At 48.4% G+C, this 22,569-nt stretch overlaps 1 protein-coding gene across 1 annotated transcript in view; it reads right to left on the reverse strand.

Annotated features, from left to right (window-relative positions):
• Window positions 1-22,145, reverse strand: part of UCK2 (uridine-cytidine kinase 2) — a 70,988-nt gene extending 48,843 nt beyond the window's left edge. Inside the window, exon 1 of the mRNA XM_041003184.1 lies at window positions 21,744-22,145. Coding sequence (XP_040859118.1) covers window positions 21,744-21,842 — 99 coding nt within the window. The 5' untranslated portion in view covers window positions 21,843-22,145. The remainder of the gene's footprint in view (window positions 1-21,743) is intronic.
• Window positions 22,146-22,569: the final 424 nt, after the last annotated feature.

Below are 22,569 nucleotides of genomic sequence, written 5' to 3' on the forward strand. Positions count from 1 at the left end.
TATCTGACTTTGCAATTAAAAAAATAAATCTTTAAAAAAAAAGTTCATGTGCTCATGACAATATGGGAGGCATTCAAAATTTTCCCTGAAAATTGCCATTACCTTTCAATTCCATTATCCATGAACTTTTTTGAAGTGTCCTTATTTAAAACAGTATATATCTGGGACAAGCATTTGAGCAGTGGTTAAAATGTTACTTGAAATACCAACATCCCATATCAGAGATCTTGGTTCAGCCCTAGCAACTCCACTTCTGGGATCCAGCGGCTTGTTAAGACTTACACTGTATGTACTGAGGTCTAGCTGCCTGTCTTCCACCAGCCCAGTCTGGGCTGTCATGTCACAGATAGAGTGTAAATCAATGCATAGAAGACACTGCTTTCTCTTGCCTGAGGCAGGGGAGGGAGGGCTGTAACTGGTTACATATCTCTGCCTTCCAAATCAAATCAATAAAGCTTTAAATTAGCATAATTCAATGAAATGAAAAAATCTTAAAAAACAACTAGATGGCAATTTACTCAAAACGATATAACTGGATGTAGGAAAAGAGACTATTTGGCAAAAATTATCTACATTAGAACTGAATAGAGAATGCCTAATATAGGAAGGGGAGACTGGGAAACAGCAAGGCACATATAATTTTTTTTTCAAACTTTGGAGACAAATAGCAGGTGAAACAAGCAAAGAGGCTCAAAGTGGCTGATTCCAAACAAGCGGATGAACTGCGCTGCTGGCTGGACTGTGGTCTCACACAGAGGTAGTTTGTTACCCTATCACCAGCATCTCCTAACAGCTAGCACTCACTGCTCAGCATGTGCAAGGCAGCATTCCAGCTGCCTTTTCAACCTTACCTGATATTATCTTTAAAACTCTCACCATCTGGCCCAGCATGGAAGACTAGTGACTAAAGTCCTCGCCTTGCAAGTGCTGGGATCCCATATGGGCAACAGTTCATGTCCCAGCTGCTCCACTTCCCATCCAGTTCCCTGCTTGTGGCTTGGGAAAGCAGTCGAGAATGGCCCAAAGCCTTGCGATCCTGTACCCTGGTGGAAGACCCAGCAGAAGCTCCTAGCTCCAGACTGGCTTACTCTGGCCATTGCAGCCACTTGGAGAGTGACCCAGCAGACAAAAGATCCTTCTCTCCTCTTTGTAAATCTGACTTTTCAATTTAATAATAATAATAATAACAACAACAACCCTTTTGGGGGTTAAAAAAAAAAACCACCTCATCTACAGGGCCAGCATTGTGGCACAGCACATTTAGCCACCACTTGCAACACTAGCACCCTGTATCTACAGAGTCTTGGCCACTCTGTTTCTAATCCAACTCCCTGTTATGTGCCTAGGAACACAGCAGAAGATGGCCCCTGCTGCCCATGTGGGAGAACTGAATGCAGTTACAGGCATGACCCAACCTCAACCATTATGGCCAGTTGGAGAATGAACCAGGAGCTGGAAGCTCTCCAATTCCACTTACAAATGACTACATCCACTTAGAAACCTTCATAATCAAGATAAACATTAACTCAGACCCAATTTTCACATGAAGAAAACAAGGAATGGCTAGCAACTTTGCCCCAGATCACCATCCTAAGAAAGTGGGTTCTGAGATAGCAGAAATTGTCTTTTTATACAATATGCTCTTTTAACTCTGCTATAGTCATAATTCATAGATTAATTGCTTAATATGGGGCATGGCATTGTTGTACATCAATGGCCAGCACCCCACGTCTGAGCACTGGTTCAAGTCTCAGCTGCTCCACCTCTGTTCCAGTTCCCTATGATGTGCCTGGGAAAACAGCAGAAGATAGCCTAATGCCATCCACTTGGGAGACCCAGATGGCACCCAAGGGCTGTTGCAGCCATTTGGAGAATCAATCAGCAGATGGAAGAATTCAATCGCACAACCTTTCTGCCTTTCAAATAAATAAATACATTTTTTTCTCAAAAAAAATTAATCATGTATGTGCATGCACATCCTGTAGTCGCAGCATCTGGGAATAAAAATGGTCAGCTACATAAAAGGCTGTGAGCCATTTGCACAGAACAAGATATAAAGTCTCAGAAGGGCACAAGAGCAGGTAGTGACATCGTCATCACAGATTATAACTAAATAATCATATTGTGATAATCTGGTCTAACTGGTCCCACACATTACCAGATGAGAGAATGTTTACATTATAAGAACAGTCACAACTGCCCTCTCTCATTCCCACCCACCTCATTTCTGAGACAAGAAAAAAAAACCAGAATTCCCAAATCCAGTCAGCTCCAGGATCCTGTTGCCACGGAGACAGGAACTGTACCAACACCCTGCCTGCATCCTGAGATCTGGGATGGAATGTGGGCCTTAGGAACAAGTGCACACTTAACACAGACCCACACAGTTTCAGGCAATGAAACGCCCTTTCTCAAAACCTACCCAGAGAAGAGCCACTGCCTCCGGGGACACTGTAGGTTCCCATTAGAGGGTAGGAAGGGATGAGACAAGACTTTGCACGAATCCACGGAATCCATGCACCCTAAAAGGGGAGGGGCCGTCTCTCCCTCATCAGCAGTTCCAGAGGCAGAGAAAACAGCCACATGCAATCATTCCCAGAAGACTCACAATGCTAAGGTCATTATCAGGAATTTAGGGACAGTGACATCCCTTGACCAGCAATGACCTCTTCCATCAAGAACCAATGGACAACAGATGGCAGCAGGCACCTGCGGGAGCACAGGAACCCCAGAACCCCAGTATCCTGTTGAACACACTATAATGCTGCCTCAAGCCTCGGAGAGACTGACCACAGCCTCAAGTCCAGGTCACTGTTACATATCCAGGATAATGTTCTTTCCCAAGGGATGTGATCCCCAAAGAATCATGCAAGCAAGGTACTCTACCAGGGCCTGCATTGCAACATGGCACATGGGCACTGCTTTGAGTCCTAGATGCTCCTCTTCCCATCCAGCTCCCTGCTAATGTGCTTGGGAAAGCAGTGGAAGATGATCCAAGTGCTTGGACTCCTGTACCCACACAGTAGACCTGAATGAAACTCTAGGCTCCTGGCTTCGGCCGGAACCAATCCCCACCATTGCAACCACTCAGGGAGAACATGGGATGGGATATTTCTCTGCCTCTCTGCCTTTCAAATGGGGGGAAGAGTAGGGATGGGGAGAAGTACTACACCTGAGCACTCTAATAGTATTAAGTCAGTGATTTATAGGGGTGTACATGACTTTTAGTTAAGAAAAATGTGGCAGCAGAGCTGGTGCTGTGGCATAGCAAGCTAAGCCTCAGCTTCAGAGCCATGGCACAGCAGGCTAAGCTTCCACCTTCACAGATGGCATCACACATAGGTGCTGGTTCAAGTCCGGTTGCTCTACTCCCATCTGACTCCCTACCAAAGGTTGGGAGAAGCAGCAGAGGATGGCCCAAGTGCTTGGGTACTTGCATCCAGGTGAGAGGTTAGAAGAAGCTCCTGGCTCCTGACTCCAGACCGCCTCCTGCAGCCGTCTGGGGAGTGAATCAGCAGACAGAAGATGCCCTGCCTTGGTCTCTCTGTAACTCGGCCTTGCCAACAAAAACATTTTTCTTAAAGGGTGACAAAACCTGAAACAACTTGTTCTTTGTAACAAACTGAAACCCTGAAGCACCTCCCAAAAAAACTATGTCATCTTGAAATGTAAACAACCACTCAAGTGCTTAACAAAAAGGAATGGACTTTGCTTCAAAGATAGAGTTCACTTACAGCCGATTTTCCCAAGAACTGCACAGTGAGACCAACTTTTCAGATCACAAGCTCGGATGTTGCAAAAAGGGAAAAAAATACTCAGATGAACCCAGAACATAACCCACTCCCCCAAAAAGTATCTGGATACATTTTCAAGTATTTCTGACCATCTGCTATATTCCAGGCATCACAGAGAGAGAAAAAAAAAAAAAAAAAAGAGAGGCTTAAAAAAAAACTATTTAAAAGGCAAAATAACAATCTGGTTCACTCTCTAAATGGCCACAATGGGCTATCTGAAGCCAAGAGCTCCTTCCTTGTGGGTGAGGAGGTCCAAGCTAACATGCTGCTTTCCCGGGCACATTGGTAGGAAGCGGGATGTGAAGTAGAGTAGCTGGGACTTGAACTTGTGCTGATATTGCAAATGATGGCTCTCCCCACTACACCACAGTGTCAGGCCCCAAAGATAGTGGCCCTCAAATGGCATGAGGTCTTTAACTCAGACCACAATAAAAACACAGGGAAGACTTGGAGGGAGGGGCACTCTGCGAAGGTGGGGGGATGGGCACTGTGAGATTCAGGAAGGAGAAGCAGTTGACTGACATTCAGGGTGGAAAGGACAGGTATGCCCCGTGGGAGTGGTGTGGGAGCGCCAAGAATTAAGGGTGGAGCCCCCATTCCTCCAGTGCATGGCTTAGCGGGGAGGAAAGGTGGCCTCAGGACAGCAGCGCTGAGGGAAGGAGAGCCACAAGAATTCTAGCGGGGTGACAGGCCAAGACATAAGCTGCATTTCTGTCAAAGATCACTCCAGGGCCCAACGTGGTGGCCTAGTGGCTAAAGACCTAGCCTTGAATGCACCAGGATCCCACATAAGCACCAGTTCTAATCCCAGCTTCCCATCCAGCTCCCTGCTTGTGGCCTGGGAAGGCAGTCAGGATGGCCCAAAGCTTGGGACCCTGCACCCGCATGCAAGACCTGGAGGAACTTCCTGGCTCCTGGTTTCAGATCAGCTTAGCACCAGCTATTGCGGTCACTTGGGGAGTGAATTATCGGACGGAGGATCTTCTGTCTCTCCTCCTCTCTGTATATCTGCCTTTCCAATAAAAATAAAATAAATTTTTAAAAAGATCACTGCAGCAGCAATGTGCAGAATGCACTGGAGGAGGGTCTGACTGGGGAGCCACCCAGGAGAGAAGTAAGAGGCGCAGGTTGGAAGGGGAAGAAGCATCAAGGGCAATGGAGGGCACACTACATCAGGAGTGACTGCATACGGTGTGGCAGGGCAGGTAAGTGACGGAGAGTCCTCTGGGGCCTCTGGCCTGTGCAATTGGGAAGAGGAGGGGGCAAGAACTACAAGCAGTGCTGCAGGTCTGTGGCTGGGAGCCGGAGGGGAATGGAGATTATCAGGAGTCTGGGTCCGGATAAACTGGCTAAGTGGGACTTCAAGCATCAAGAGGAAATGCCCTCTGCATGAAGGAGAATGAGGCTAGGGAGCCAGCAATGGGATAGTCGGTGACAAAAGCAGGCGGGGCCCTGGGAGGGAGGAGCCCAAGCTGTGGGTTCTGAGACAGCCACGTGGGAGGCGCACAGAGGATGTGGGCCATGAGGATGGTGAAGAAGTTGAGCCAGGAAAGCTCCCCCAGAGCCACAATCATGTCCCAATCGTTCTTGACCCACAGCAGCACTTAGACGCGCTCAGCAATGTTGGCCCCACAGCGACAGACTGAAGTCCTTTCCACACAAAAGATCCACACAACCAGATACAGGGAATCCTGGAAGCTGCAAGCAAGGCGTGAAAAACGGCCAGCCAACCCCTACGCAAGGGATGAGTGCTCCAGTCAACCACCAAAGGGAGTGTTCTCTTCAGTGATACACCTGTCTGTGGGCGGGAAGCCTGTGGTGCACCGGGTTAACAGGGATGGATTAACCCCAAGTTGTCATGGTCAGCTAGGTTCCCCTGGCCTCAAATGCTGGTAAGTGCTCTCGGGCTTGACACATACTTAGCGAATGAATGAGGGCAAGGATTTTCACTTTTCAGGAGCAGAGAAGGGGGAAAGCTTCTGAGAAGGCAATCTGAGGTCTGCATTAAAGGAGCAGTGGGATTTCCGCTGAGCCTGTGGAGCCTTCCTTCTCTTCCTTATGTGTCTCCTACAGAGTCACAGGGGTCTTGGTACGCAACCGCCTTGCCACACTGCCTGCCTCTCTAGTAATAATCCAGAAACAGCTGAGAGGAGAGTAAGGGATGGGCATGGGCACAAGTTATGTCAGGGACGCTAGGGGCACCTGCAAAGGAAAGAACATAGGCAAGAAAACAACATACATGACATAACTCTCCTGGAGCCTGGGGAAAAAAAGACATTTACCATGGAATCTTCAGATGATGTTGCTTCTGTATAACCCACTTGATTGCGCATAATACAAGCTTCATAATACAGGCTACTCCAATGTCAGTCTCCTGATGGCTCCACATAAAACACCTCATCAGCATACATCCCAATCAATCCCACAGAACTTCCTGTTTCAGAATCGCATAAAAGTCTGCGCCACACATTCTTGAAAAACAGCTCAGGACAGGCAGCCCCTTCCAGGGCAAGCCCTCCCCGGTGCCAGAGTTTTATTAGCTTCTTCCTTGTCTGTGCATGTCATTTTTGGCAGTCATGAAACAAAAAAGCCAGCAGAGAAGCTGTAGCACGCAACACAACACTTGCAGGATCCAGCAGAGAGAAGCACAAAGCTGCAACACCAAAAACTGCACCATGAAGGCTGTGCTGAAGACACACCGCTCCTGCCACGACACCTCTACAATAGGGACACCAGATCTCTGGTGTCAGTTGGTCTTCTCTATTCATTAAAACCTGCATTCACCTTGTGACTTAATTCATTTAAATCTAAGCTTGTAGCCTGCACAATTTGTTATGCGTTCCACTGTCCATTAAAAGACTTGAATGAGGTGGATATTGTGACATCATGGCTAAGCTTCCACATAGGCTGTTTCCATCCTATACTGGAGTGTCTAGGTTCAAATCCTAGCTGCTCAGCATCTGACCCAGCTTCCTGTCCATGTATACCCTGGGAGGCAGCAGGAGAAAATGGCTCAAGTACTTGGGTCCCTGCCACTCAAAAGGGAGCCCCAGAGTTCCAGTCACTGGCTTCTGGATGGCTGGGTCCTAGCTACTGTGGAAATTCAGGGAATAAATTAGTGGATGGAGGATCTCTGTCCCCCTCTCTCACTTTCAAATAAATAAATAAAAATTCTTTAAAATTTGTTTAAATGTTGGGGCCGGTGCAGCGATTGAACAAGCTAATCCTCCACCTGCCACACTGGCTTGCGTGCCTGTTCATGTCGCAGCTGCTCCACTTCTCCCATCCAGCTCTCTGTTTAAGGCCTGGGAAAGCAGCAGTGGATGGCTCAAGTCCTTGGAGCCTGCACCTGCATGGGAGACTCAGAAGAGGCTCCTGGTTCCTGGCTTAGCACTGGTTAAACTCTAGTCATTGTGGCCATTTGGAGAATGAACCAGTGGATGGAAGATCTCCCTGTCTCTCCCTCTCTCCCTGTAACTCTGACTTTTCAAACAAAATGAATGTCTTAAAATTTTAATGCAGTAATAAAACATTTTTTTCTGTCCTCCAGCTACCCATCATAAAACAAGTCATCTTTACACTTTTAAAGACAAAATTCTTCTACAGAAAAGGATAACAAACGCCTACAGCAAGCTAGATGAGGGAATAAGGAATTCAGAAGGCCGACTCTGACAGAGGGTTCTCAATCTGATCAGTTATGGGCTTATTAGCAAAGAATAAAGACAGCTGTCTTTAACAACTGACATCACACTAATCAGTGGCAATCAAATTGGAACTAATGGGTCCTTATTGTTACCAATGCCAGCATGCCTGGAAGACAGTGGTACACATGAGGGATGGCCAAAGACAGGAAGAGTTCAAGAGACCCATTGAACACCATGCTGGCTGTAATGTACTGTGCTCTTGAAAACTCAAGAACACCTTTAAAAGATTTACTTGCCAGGCAGACAGAGAGCTTTCTACTGGTTTACTCGTGGAATGCCCATAACAGCCATAGTGGATCAGCCAAAGGCAAGAGTCAGGCCTCCCAAATGGGTGTCAAGACTCCAAGTCTTGGGCCACCACCTGCTGCCTCTCAGGTCTATTACTGAGCAGGAAGCTGGATCAGAAGTGCAAATGGGATTTAATCCTAGGCAATCCAGCCCCGCCCCCCTTTAAAAAAAAGCAGCATTTTCAGAACAAATCTGAGATTCTCAAGTCTAACTGAGGGAGAGACATCACGGGACACTTAGGTGCTGTCCCATGGAAGAACTGAAACCTCACCAAGGGAGCCCTGTGACAGACCTGCGACAAAGCTCTCCCCAGAGGCCACAAGCTCTGCCAGCTCCAGCAGGGATGCCTCCTGACCCCCTTTCATCCAGAAGCCAAAGAGTCAACCCAAGGAGCACCTCAGTTTGCACCCTCTCTATTCAGACCCAGAGTCTACCCTTGACTCCTGTTTCCTTCCTGTTTGTGCTCTGCCTCCTCTGGTCAGACACTGAGTAGCACTCCCTAGCCTCTTCTACTCTGAAATTCTTTCACTACAAAGGAGGTGGAAAAGAATGCAGACGCTGACTAATCAGAAAAGCCTGTCTTGCTTCAACAGAAAAATCAATAGGTCACCACCCACTGATGTGTGTCACAGTAGGACTCTCAGCCAACCTTCTGAAGAAATTCCAGACAAAGTCCCCTCCAACCACTGCTTTGCATGTGCCATAAAAGAGAATATAACAAGAGTCCCCGAAAAACTACTGTTTCAGGGCAGCCCCGCATCAGCCGACCCAATGCATCTGCTGGCAAAGATGCTACCCTGTGAGCACATACATAAGGGCAGGCTACCAGAATACTTGCAATGGATTCTGAGTGTTAGTTCTGCTCAGAGCTTCATCTCAATCCTGTTTAAAAAATAACTAGCAGGGCCAGCACGGTAGCATAGTGCCTAAAGTCCTCACCTTGCAGACACCCATATCCCATATAGGCACCGGTTCATGTCCCAGCAGCTCCACTTCCCATTCAGCTCCCTGCTTGTGGCCTGGGAAAGCAGCTGAGGATGGCCCAAAGCCTTGGGACTGTGCAACCGCATGCAAGACCTGGATGAGACTCTAGGTTCTTGGGTTCAGGTCGGCGCAGCATCAGCTATTGCGGTCACTTGGGGAGTGAATCATCGGATGGAAGATCTTCCTCTCTGTCTCTCCTCCTCTCTGTATATCTGCCTTTCCAATAAAAATAAATAAATCTTTAAAAAGAAGTTTTAGGTAGTGATGTTTGTGATCTCAGCACTGTTGTATTGTGACAAAACTTTAAAAAGTTTGCAGTACAAGTAATCACAGATCATCTATGTCGATGAAAAGACACAAATCAACTAAAAAAGGCAACGCAGTTTGCACACAGCCTTCCAAGTCTGTCACATCTGTGTAATCTCTGACTCAGGACATGCTCTATTCCCAACCAGCCAGTAGAGCTCAGCTACAAAGGGGTCAGGCTTTCCCACTCTGCTTGGCCCTCTTTCAATTTCAATGCATGCTACACAAGGCCTAGGTATGAGACTGTGGCAAGATGCCCAAAGCAGACACGGTTTTCTCCAAACTCTTGGCAGTTATCTTTCCCTAAGGCAGGGAAGATAATCCTTCTGGTTCAAATGTTTTATTATGGGAGCCAGCATCCTGGCTGTTCCATTTCCGATCTGGCTCTCTGCTAATGTAACTGGAAAAGCAGCATAAAATGGCCCCAAGTTCTTGGGTTCCTGCACTCACATGGGAGACCAGATGGAGTTCAGGCTCTCAGACATCTGGGAAGTGAACCAGCAGATGGAAGTACACAGTCTCTTTCTTAACTGCCTTTCAGATAACTTTAAAAAAAAAAAAGATTTGTTTTATTTATTACAAAGTCAGATATACAGACAGGAGGAGAGACAGAGAGGAAGATCTTCCATCCGATGACTCACTCCCCAAGTGACCACAACAGCCGATGCTATGCTGATCCGAAGCCAGGAGCCAGGAACTTCTTCTGGGTCTCGCACACGGGTGCAGGGTCCCAAGGCTTTGGGCCATCCTCCACTGTTTTCCCAGGCCACAAGCAGGAAGCTGGATGGGAAGTGGAGCTGCCGGGATTAGAACAGGCGCCTATATGGGATCCTGACGCGTTCAAGGCGAGAACGTCAGCCGCTAAGCCACGCCGCCAGGACCTCAGATAACTTTTTAAGGTTTTACTGTATTTCTCAAGACTTTTATTTATTATTCTTCATTTCATATGGAAAGGCAGAATAACAGGGCAATCTTCCATCTGCTAGCTTACTTCCAAAATACCCATTACTGCCAAGGTTGGGCCAGATGGAGGCCCGGGGGGGGGGGGGGGGCCTGGAGTTGGATGTGGGTCTCCTGCATGGGTGACAGCAACTTAAGCGCTGTAGGCAGCACCTGCTGCCCCTGAGGGCATGCATCAGCAGGAAACTGGACCGGAAAGCAAAGCCACCACTCACACTTGTCTTCCGACATAGGATGTGAGAATTCCAGGAGGCCTTTCAACCCGCTGCACCCAAGCTCTTTCACCGATCACAAGCATTCCAGAACAGTAATTCCTAAGTTTTGAGGTGTAATTCACAGCAATAAGCATTCAATTAAGCTTTTTAAATAAAAAAGCTGTCAGCTCTATTACAAGAATTACTACAGTCATTCTGGCTAATTTTGTATATATTTTTAAATGCACTGTAAAAGGAGCATCTAAGCCATACATGTAGCAGGTACTGCCATTACATCCCATGAGCAGACCCCAACAAGGAGGTGATAACTAATGACTCAGAGCAACCAGGATTAAATACCGAATAGGGAACAATAAGAGCGAGCACAGAAGTAACACATCCTTCAACCATGCATGCAACAGGTATGTCTATGTGTGCCATTTTATCAATAGGGTTGGTGAGAACACATGCAAGCCAACATTCTGAAGGTGGCATGAGAATGAATCACCGTGGGTGTACTATCAGTAGTGTAAGGACTTTGGGAACTGAGGTATCTAATTCCATGTGTGGGACAAAACATGTGGCAGAGTTAAAAGCCAGTGAAAGGGACTTCCTGCAGGGCCTTGTAGCTCTCTGGGGCTTTGATTTGCAACGGGCAGGATTCTCAGCAGGGCAAGGACTCATCCAACTTTCCCCTTCAAAAGGGAAAAATATCACTCTGATATTGCCCTGAAGAGCACAGGACATCTAGGAAAGGCAGAAGAGAGGTGACAGAAGGGACCTGTCGCAAAGACCCTACTCGAGGTGATGTCAGCATGAGTCAGGGCAGGTGCAGTGGCAGTGGGAGATGATGAGGGAGGGCCAGCAAGGATGCCTGGTAAACTGGATACAAGCAAGGAGTGGACAAGAATGGCCACGAGGCTTTAGGCCTGAGCCAGTGGAAAGATGATCCACTGAGATGGACATGGCTGAATACACACTGAGCACGCAGTCAGGAGTTGGAGATGGACATGTTCAGACTCCTTTCCTACATGCAACTGGAGCAGGAAGACCTGCAGAGTTGGCTATCTGGCAAACATCCGAGAAACTCACTTGTCATGGGTTAACCTAAGACAACACAGAGAGAAAACATAGTCCTTGGATCCGACACATTGGCCCTTTGGTTAAATCCTCATCTTATACATTCCAGGTTCATATGCTGGCTGCTCCACTTCCCATCCAGCTCCCTGCTTGTGGCCAGGGAAAGCAGCTGAGGACGGCCCAAAGCGTTGGGATCCTGCACCTGCATAGGAGAACTGGAGGAAACTCCTGGCTCCAGCTGTTGCAGCCACTTGGGGAGTGAACCAGTGGATGGAAGATCTTTCTGTTATCTCTTCTCTGAAAATCTACCTTTCCAATAAAAATAAGTCTTTAAAGAAAACAAAGTCCTTGATCCTAAAAACCTGGGATAGAGAAGCAGACAGACTCAATCAGCCAGGACGCACAGGGCAGAAAAGCAATCACGCCACAAACAGTCCTCCCAGGATGGGTCAGGTCATGACACAAACGTGTATGGCAACATTAGCAGGCGCTTATCTAGGTGAGGAAAAGGAAGGTGTATGAAGATGGGGTGGGGGGGGTGGGGCTCCAGGAAAAACAACCCAAGTGTAAAAAGGCAAGGAAGCGACAGGAGGCACACAGGTCCCAGGCAACATGTCTGCTATCCATCAGGCAAGTGGCAGGGGGCAGCAGGAGGCCAGAAGCCTGCCAAAGGAGCTTACAGATGCAACCCCTCACACAGTACCAGGGATGTTTGACCAGCGCGAGAACCAGTGTTTGGGTTGTTCCTCAATGCTAGCTATAAAACTGTGAAATGGTAAGGGCTGAATGCACTTTCTGTAGTAGATGGTAACACAGACACCCTGAAAATAACTGACAAAGCTAAGCTGGAAACCACTTCCTCCACTTCAAAGCTGGGTAACAAGGTTTCCCAAGGCACAGGCAGCTTTCAAGGAATCAGTAACGAGGTCGTCATCTTCAGCTCCCCTGAAAGGATTTCCCTTGCAGTCTTTACTTTTCACAATCATGCTTTTCCCCTTTCCATGTATCCTCTCTCCTGATTCCATTAAAAAAAAGGGGGGGGGGGGGTGAAAATACTAGTGTTCATAATAGAAATGATGACTTTTTATAGGAGATGTATTGAACTGGGATGGCCAGCATGATGGTTCAATTGGCTTTTCCTCCACCTGCAGTGCCGGGGACCAGTTTGTGTCCCAGCTTCTCTACTTCCCTCCAGCTCACTGCTTATGGCCTGGGGAAAGAGTGTAGGATGGCCCAAAGCCTTGGGACTCTGTGCCCACATGGGAGACCAAGAAGAAGCTCCTGGCTTCAGATCAGCTCAGCTCAGGCCATTGAGACCATTTGGGGAGTGAATTTGCAGACAGAAGACCTTTCTCTTTTTGCATCTCCTTTTTTTCTGTAAATCTCCCTTTCCAAGAAAAAAAAATCTTTTAAAAAAGTCGAAGCAATAGACAGGGACATGTATCTTTCCATCCACTGGGTCATTCCCTAAACAGTTATAGCACCCAGGGCTGGGCCAGGCCATAGTCACAAGCCAAGAACTCCACCTGGGTCTCTAACATCTCTGGCAGAGGCTCAAGTGGTACATTAGCAGGAAGCTGGACAGGAAGAAGAACAGCCAGGACTTGGACCTGCACTTCGATACAGGATGCAAGCAGCAGCATAAGCAACACACTGAGCCCCAATGCCAGCCCCTAGAAAACAAATAATGGCAGGATAACAAATCACTTTTACAAGTCTAGAGGTTCCCAGGTTCCAGCCTTCCACAAAACTACAGGACAAACTGGTAAAACTCACAAGACACCATGGGTTCTAATACACAATTCGAAAGGTGAAAACTGAGTGACCATCAACTTACTCAAGCCAACAGGGTTCCTCAGAATTTAGGTCTACATAACCGAAAATTTTTATTCTACTATTTAGTGTCATTCACAGACTCAAAATACTTGGGGGTGCAGAGACCATCTACCTTATCAAGAGATAAAGGCAGTTTTCTACAGAATGGATAATCTTGGGGCCCGGGTTAAGCCAACAGCTACTTGACTCTAATATCCCCCATAGGCATTGATTCAAGGCCAGGTTCTCTCTTTCTGATCCAACTCCCTGCTGATGATCCAGGAAAAGCCGCAAGGGATGGCCCAGGGGCTTGGGCCCCTGCCTCTACACTGGAGACCCAGATGGAATTCTGGCCCCTTGGCTTTGGCCTCGCTCTAGCATCAGAATCACCTGAGCTGTCTTCCACCTGCTGGTTCATTTCTCAACCAAGACCTTTCTCCCTTCCCCTCTCCCCCTTCCTCTCTCTCTAACTCTGCTTTTCAAATAAATTAATTAATTAAAAAAGGATAATCTCATATCTATCATTTTGATTAATTTTGTAATGATTAATGAGTGTAGTAGATATGTGCTACAACCCAAAAGAAATTGACACTTAGTGACTTAAACAGGAAATCAACTATGAGAATGATCAATAGAAGATCCATACATAAAAATAAATCAAATAAAATTAACATTTTTGTGGGGGGAAGTGGAATTGAAATTATTTCAAAAAGGAAAAAGGAAAACACAAACATTTCTGACTGAAATAACAACTTGTAAGCTTGTTAATGTTTTCTCAAGAGGATGACAGTGGATCAAATTGCTCGGATCCTGCTGGGTACATTCAAAGGAATAATGTAACAGTTCTAGAATATCAATATTTACAATACATCAGAATATACTTCCTAATGTCAAACAGGTGCAACTGCATCCAGAATTTTCCAAGATCCCTCAGCAGTCATGGGCACAAACATGCTTTAAGGTCATGCTCTAGTATCAGCCCTCCTGTCCCTCATGCTAGCACACAGTCAGACTTCAAGGACCCAGGACAGTGCACATGCTCACTGAGGAGGCGGCGGCAATCCTGGAGTCAACTGCTCTGAAATCTCGGTGACAGGTCAGGCCAAACGGCATACTGGCCAAGTCTCCACAAACGCCATTGCTCCCCGTTCTTCAGCCACAGCCGGGAAAGCGGCAAAACATGAGACCAGAGAGCTCACCTGTGGGTCATTGAAGGCAACGAAGCTCAACGCCACAGTAAGACAACCAAATATTCTGCTTCTGCCAAGCAGGCGCCAGGTAGAATTCTTATCAAATACCAGGACGGACAGAAAGAGAAGGTACCACTAGTTATCTGTCCCTTAGGGTTCTGAAGGCTCAAAGTGTGGGAATTCACAGAAACACTCGACGCTTCACCCGCAGTTCTAGAGGAATGATCCCAGGGAGATAAGTGCTTCAAAATACACACATATGTGGGTAAAATTACCACCTGTCATAGCCAGTCTCCCATATGGGCACCAGTTCTAGACCTGGCTGCTCCATTTACCAATACAGCTCCCTGCTTATGGCCTGCAAAGGTAAAGAAAGGTGGTTCAAGTCCTTGGGCTCCTGCACTCACATAAAAGACCAAGAAGAAGCTTCTGGCTCCCGACATCTGATCAGCTGGCCGCTGAAGCAATCTGGGAAGTAGACCAGCAGACGGAAGATATTTATCTCTGTGTCTTTCTCCTTGTAATTCTTTCAAGTTAAACAAATAAATCTTTTATATATAAATAAATCCTTTATATTATATATATATTTATATTATTATATTGTGATATTATATTATATTATATTATAAATAAATAAATCACACATACGCCAGGGCTAATGCTGTGCCACAACAGGTAAAAGCCACTGCCCATACTGGCCAGCAGACCATATGGGCACTGGTTCGAGTACTGGCTAATCCATTCCCAATCTATATTATATTATATTATATTATATTATATTATATTATATTATATTATATTATATTATATTATAAATAAATCACACACACGCCAGGGCTAATGCTGTGCCACAGCAGGTAAAAGCCACTGCCCGTATTGGCCAGCAGACCATATGGGCACTGGTTCGAATCCTGGCTAATCCATTTCCAATCCAGTGCCCTTCTGATATACCTAGGAAAAGTAGATGGTCCAAGTGCTTGGCCCCTCACAGTGTAGGCGACACAGATGGAGCTCTAGGCTCCTGGCTTCAGCCTGGCCCAGCTCTGGCTGTTGCTGCCATTTGATGAGTAAAGCAACAAATGGAAGCTGTCTCTCTCTCTCCTTCTCTCTGTTCACTCTGACTTTTAAATAAACGAAAGAGCATTTTAAACAGTCAATTGGCAAAGCAAGCTCATTTTCCCAGAATTATCACACTTACCCAATGTTGTAAATTCTCAGTGTACCTTAGCAACCATTGTCTCCACAGCTCATTGAATGATTGCTTAGAAGCGTCAAAACTGGGCCCAGCGCAGAGGGCCTAAAGTCCTCGCCTTGAATGTGCCAGGATCCCATAAGGGAGCTGGTTCTAATCCCAGAAGCTCCACTTCCCATCCAGCTCCCTGCTTGTGGCCTGGGAAAGCAGTCGAGGATGGTCCAAAGCCTTGGGACCACGTACCCACTTGGGAGACCTGGAGGAAGCTCTGGGCTCCTGGCTCCGGATCAGCACAGCACCGGCCATTGTGCTCACTTGGGGAGTGAATCATTGGACGAAGATTTTCCTCTGTCTCTCCTCTTCTCTGTATATCTGACTTTGCAATAAAAATAAATAAATCTTTAAAAAAAAAGTGTCAAAGCTCAGAGCTGGGGGACTTTAGGTAGCTCTTATTCAGGTCACTGTCTCAAACCACCTACAAACATTTCATGACTCTACAAGGTCTGGCTTTCTTACGTGACACCTCTGTTGTCAAAAACTATGTATGCACTGCAAATATTAAAGAAAGAGAGAGAGAGAAGGAAGGAAGGAAGGAAGGAAGGAAGGAAGGAGAGAGAGAGAGAGAGAGAAGGAAGGAAGGAAGGAAAGAGAAAAGACAAGACAAAGAAAGAGAAAAAGTGGAGCATCCTTGGGCTGCCTGCATCCATATCAGAGTGCCCAGATTCAAGTTCTGGCTCCACTCCCAGTTGCAGCCTTCTGTTGGTGCACATCCTGGGAAGAAGCTGTGATGGGCAACTCCAGCAGCTGGAACCCTGCTGCCCATGCAGAAACCTGGACAAGGCTCCCAGCGCCCAGCTTGTGCCCGATCCAGCCCCAGAGCTGTTGTGAGCAACTGGGGAGTGAACAAGCAGATGAGAGATCTCTCTGTCATTCAAAACAAACAATTTTCAAAAGCTTGTCATTTCTAACCTACATGCAAATGTTTTGAATGGATTTTTTTTAAATCTAGAAAACCTTAGACAGCACCTTGGTTTATGAAACAAGCGATAGATAACAGGAGTTAGAGTTTCCGAATGGCTTTTAGCAAAAGCTACTGCATAACTGGAGGAAGGGATATCATGATTTCATAAGTGCTTCAAATGATAATTTTCTTCCACTTGGATCTTTTTATGGTATAACTTTTTCATACATGATATTGACTATATCAAAAGACCAAACCAAGATCCAAACTTGCAGCCAAAACTAGGCTCAGTAAGGTCATCCAACACTCACAAACAAGATTTTTAAAATAAATAAAACACTTAAAAACGAAAACACTTTTTAATCACAAATATTTTGTTAAAAACCAAAAGGTTTTAAGTCATTTAGGAAATCAGTCTTTCTAAATGTTTCATCTTTATCATCCTTTTAGAAATGTTACTTTTATATTTCACAATTAATATGTGGGTATATTTATATAGAATTCAAATACATGTTTTAATGCTGTCAGACTGATGGATTAATGATATAAATGTTTTAAAAGGTAATAAAACATATACACCCTTGTAGGGATATACTCGGAAACTGTGCTGAGTCTAAAAATTGAGACAGAGGTGTAAGATTTCAAGACCTTAAGCAGTTCTAACAGCACCATCACACAGAGACCTTTAGCAAAACAAGGTGAGGCCTTCAGCAGTACAATTCCCAAATACAATCTGCAACACAGATGCTCATCAAGGCCAGCCTTTCTAAAGCCACAGCACCACACAGAAGAGCTCAGCACATGCCATTCCGTGAGCGTGGGCTGTGTGCTTGGTCTGACAAGGCAAGCAACAGAAACTGCACTGGCAGCCAAACAAGGAACGCAGCCTCAAGGTAGCAGCAGCAGCAGGAAAGGATGCCTTGGACCCGTCGCTGCTGCTGCTGCTGCTTCATTTCACTAGGCACAGTGACAGGCGGGGCACAAGGAAAGAGAGCGAGAAAGCACAGCCAGCCGGCGGTGGGTGTGGCTTGGCCTGGGTGAGCACCGGGTAGAGCTGTAGGCAGGTGGCATGGCCAGATCAGATGAGGCCTTCAGGTTCAAGCAATGGAAAACTTGGAAGGTCAGCTCAGGAAAACAGAGCGAAGGGAACCAACCAGAAGCCCAGTTCTGGGAGCACCTGATGGGGAGGGTGCTGGAATAAGTGAACCTGGAGGACAAAGACGGAATGTGAGGCTCCAGGAGCAGAGAGATGAGCCACGGGTTGCATGGTCCAGGGCATATGCTCAGGCACTCCAAAAGCAGCTGCTGACTCACGGTCAAGCTGAGCTGAGGTGCCAGCCCACACCTCTGAGGGCTGCAACTGCTTCCCTTGTCCTGTATTACTCATCCAGACAACCTCCCTAAAAATACCTACAGCAAGTGGCTGCGGCTCATGGGGAAAGTTCACAGAAGGCACAGGTTTAGACAAAGGAAAAAGAAAAAACCTGGGTACCCAGTTCTAACTGCAACCTCATCCTCCACTGTCATCCACCAAATAAGGAAGACACCTGTCCCAGGGACTTCAAAGGAAACAGCTCATCACATTCTTAGGTGATTAACTGGATTGATGAGAAAAGCAGCTCAAGCAGCTTGTAAGCAGTGAAAGCTCTCAAGACAGCTCTCTTTCGTATCTCCCTAAATTCTGATTTCCCCTCAACGTGATGTCCTCAATACAGCACTCTTACGGAATGTACACTCTGCTGGGGGAAGAAAACAGGCAGGCAGGGCACAAGCATGGCCAATTCACGGAAGAGACAGAGGGAAAAACTAAATCTGGTTAAGCTTCCTGGAGGAAGTACTAACAAAGCTGAACCTTGAAAGAACTGAAGGTCCCTGGAGATTCTGAGCAACAGCCGGTCCATGAAAGCATCACTGGGGGTCCTGGCCCAGTAGCCTAGTGGCTTAAATCCTCGCCTTGCACGCGCAGGGATCCCATTTGGGCGCTGGTTCTAATCCCGGCAGCCCCGCTTCCCATCCAGCTCCCTGCTTGCAGTCTGGGAAAGCAGTCGAGGACAGCCCAAGGCCTTGGGACCCCGTACCCTCATGGGAGATGCAGAAGAGGCTCCTGGCTTCAGATCGGTTTAGCTTCAGCCCTTGTGGAGTTTTAGCTTCACCCCAAGGCAGTGAACCAGTGGATGGAGAAGATCTTTCTGTCTCTCCTTCTCTCTGTAAATCTGACTTTCCAATAAAAATAAAAAAGCAAGCATCTCTGGAAGATAACAGCCAGGGTGCAGCTGGCAGTGGGGGAAAAATGAACAGCCTGGGGTTCCTTTGGGGGAATCTGTACAATGCTGAATATCTGACCCATTCTCTTGGGGGCTGACATCTAAGGTTTCCACGAAGGAGGAAGACACACCTGGAGCTAGCCCAAAAAAGACCCTTCCGAGGGTAGTGCGAAGGAGCTTTGTAAGAAGGCAGCAAGAGAAAAATGACACAAGGAGAAGAAATGGCACCTAAAGTCACAGACATACAAGCAGGCACAGAAATTCAAACTGCTGTGTGTGTGTGTGTGTGTGTGTGTGTGTTTCTCCTTCCAGGATTAAAACTTCTTGCATCCAGTCCTGTCCCTCAGAAGGAAATTCAAGCACCTTGCAGTATCCCAGTCACTGCAGCTTTCTCAACCCACCACACTGTGAAGGTGAATTTTTCACAGACCAGCCACATGGGCCCAGCCAACTTTACACTCAAGATCTAATTCATTCCCATTTATAAACCAAACTGCAAAATCTGGTGCAAGGAACTGCGCTCATCGCCGTTACCTTTCCCAACCCAAATAATGTAGTCTCAGATAAAGCATCTGTACTCTGGGCAGCCACAACATGGGGGACCCACACAGGAAAAGACTCATCTCTCCAGAGAAGCTGTGTTTCCAAACCAATGAGGGACAGGGGAGGGAAAACCAGCAGGCTCTGCACTGTTGGGGCTACAGGGTGTTAAGGTGAGGAGCCTGGGAAATGCAACATTCTTTCCTGCGGGTTTCCAAACTGACAGTGCAAGCTCCTGCCCTCTCCTTGCCTTAGTCACCTCTCACAGCACCAGCAGCCACTGATCTGATCTCAGTCCCACCACTACAAATACGACTTACTTAAAGACATTATTAACTTCAGGCCTCATTCTTCTCACCTCTTTTGAACTCCAGGGGCCCCAGGGGTCCTTCCAGCGCTATAAAAACGTCCATGACTTTTCAACACTTCATCTAATCCAAAATGTCTGACAGAGCAGCCAGACACTCCTGGACCAATATTCCAACGTGAAATTTCCCAAGGAGGATGGCAGAGGCTAGCCATTAATAAACAAAGAACACTGAATTCCTCACAGAAAAAGGACCAAAGATTGGAATAATAAAATCAAGATGTAATTGTAGCAAACCGTCTACCACGTGGAATTTTAGAATCCCAGTAAGCCTGTGGACTTTAAGAACATATACACAAAATAACAAGGTACCATATGCTTCAAATGTACTTTGGAAATGACGTGAAAATAGATTCATCCTTTCTGGGGTCGTTCCATATTATTCCTCCGGAAGTATGACTGGCAAAGGATTGGCTGCCCCCATAAAGATTCAATTAACATTTAAAACGTATATACTAATTATTAACTGGAAACAGGTGACTATTGAGAAAAAGAATAAGAACCGAGTTATCACATGGCCCGGGGTCTGTTTTCAAGTGTGATGTCTAACGCTTACTCAGCTGGTTTTCAAGGTCATTTCATTTCTAAATGTCCCCCTCATCTGCAAGTTTAAACCTCGTTCCTCCCCAGGAGAGGTGACCTTCCGGTCACTATCTAGATCCCCAGTGTATACTGGGCATCGCGCTAGCAGCACTGGGGACAGAGCCAGGGACCAAAAGAGGTCCAGTGCAACAGGATAATGCCACAGAAACACGAGGGCATTTTCTACACTTCTACAGGCCCAGGTAAAGCTTCCCGACAGGCAATTACTAGATGTGTTAGTAAAGAATGCACTGGAAAACAAAATCACCAATTAGAGAAAACTAGAGATCCACCACGGAGCAAACACAGCACATACTCCGAAGACCTTAAGCACAAGGGGCTCCTAGCCCTGGAAGCAGGGCACGAGGCTAACTTGGTCCAGAAAGAAGTTCCCCCGCGCCCGCGCCGCCTGTGCCCCTGGAGCGCGCGTAAAAGCAAAATGGAGGTGGGGCTCGGGCAGAGTCGCCCGCAGCGAAAACCTCGTGGCGCGCCTCATGGCGCCAATCCGCCTTCCTGCCCTGCTCTGCTCTGCTCTCCCAGGCGCGGCAGCACCTCCCGCCTCAACGCGCTTCCCTGGAGGAGCCGGGATCCGAGCCAAACTGGAGGTTATTCCACCGCAGGAGAAGGTGCCGCATCTTAAAAAGCAGTTACGGGCGCAAAGAAGGCACCATCAGGATTGCAGGGGGGTTGGGGGCTCCACCCAGCTCCATCTGCGGAGAGCGCCCCGGGCAAAGATAAGAGGGCTTTCGGGCCTGTCCGAGCTTAAGAAACAAAGAAAACTGACACTGAGGGGATTCAGACCCCGTACCAAGCCCCTCGGCTGCGGACGAAAGACGCGCACGACCGGGATGAGTGCAAGGAGCTGGCCCAACTTTCTCATTGGAACCGAGCACGTTTTCCTTGAGAGGCGCCAATAGCGGAAGCCCCCATTGATACCTCTGCACCTATTACACCCTCTCCTCCCTTTTTCCCTCTAGGGTCAAAAAGCAGCCTTCCCCAGATGGAGCTCCGATTCCTCGCGCATTCGCGCGCCACGCTCGCAGCCCTCCCGGGCGGGCGTCCCCGGTTCGCTCCGCCCTTAGCGCCCGGGCTGCGCCGCGGGGCGCGCACGTCCGCGTGAGACCGGGGGAGGGGGTGCCCCGGGAGCTGGTGAGGGGGACCCTGCGAGACGCCCTCTCCCCCAATACTACACTTACAAGACAATAAGAATCCGCTCTCCCGGCCCCTCCCCCATAGGACTCGGGCCACGAGTCGCCCAGCGGCCGGGGGGGGGGGTAGCGGAAGGGAGCGCGCCAGCTCTGCCACCGTGGCTAGGGAATCCTGGCTGCCCGGTCGCCCTACCACGGCGCCTCCCGGCTCGCGCGAGGCTGGCACGGTGCTGGAGCCTGGCGGTTCGCGGAGGAGGCGCGCGGACCACGCGGTGGCTGCAGCAAAACGACACGGCCGCGGCCACATGGGCCGCCGGGCCCGGACAGGGAGGGTGCGCGACCGCGGCCTGCCATGCCTGCCATGCCTGCCATACCTTGCCGCTTGCCGTGCCCCCACTGACGCCGATCAGGAAGGGTTCCCCGCCGTTGGGCTGCTGGTGGTTCTGGAGGGTCTGCTCGCTGTCCCCGGCCATGGCTCGCGCCGCCCCTCCTCCCGCTGCTGTACGAACGGACGCACGCTCCCCGCCCGCGCCCGCGCCGGCTGCCTCCGCTGCCTGGGCCAAGGCTGCCGCCGCCCGACCCCTGCTAGCCGCTCGGAGCCCGCTGGTGGCGCTGGGTTTCCCGCAGGAGCCACGAGTCCTCCTTCTGCCCGCAGCGGCCGGCCCGGTTTACATCCCAGGCAGAGGTCAGCGTGATGCTGCTGCTCCAATCCGGCGGGCAGCGCGCTGCTATTCGCCGAGGCGGAGGCGGCGAGGCGGCGGCCTCAGCCTCCGCCCCTCCCGGCCGTGCCGCCGCCCGCGGTCTCTGGGAAAGGTGCGAGCCCAGCCTCCTCCCTACCCGCCCCGAATTAACCCTTTCTCCGTCGCCCTCGGGCGGTTCCCCCTCCCCCAACGCAGGAAAAGCGACCGGCTGCTACGTGATCCTGTGCCGGCGCGCCACCGCCTAGTTCCGAAGGGATACATAGCGAGCAGGGGGCTTCGTGGGCAGCGCAGATAATGGAGAAGGCTACCCCAGGCCTGAGACGCTGAATTAGAGCAAGCTTCGAAGGTGAGACAGAAACAGAGTTAATGCCATCTGCTCGTTTTTCAGTAGATGAGATCTTTTCCCTCATTCGCCAAAATAATTTGTCAGCCGTTGGCTTTAGAGATTTCCAGCCTTGGAAACCCCCAAACGCCGTTGGCTGCAACTGGCCTGTCCTCG

This window comes from Ochotona curzoniae, unplaced genomic scaffold (genome assembly GCF_017591425.1).
Source record: "Ochotona curzoniae isolate NIBS_2020 unplaced genomic scaffold, NIBS_Ocur_1.0 scaffold_2683, whole genome shotgun sequence".
In the NCBI taxonomy this organism is placed as follows: Eukaryota; Metazoa; Chordata; class Mammalia; order Lagomorpha; family Ochotonidae; genus Ochotona; species Ochotona curzoniae.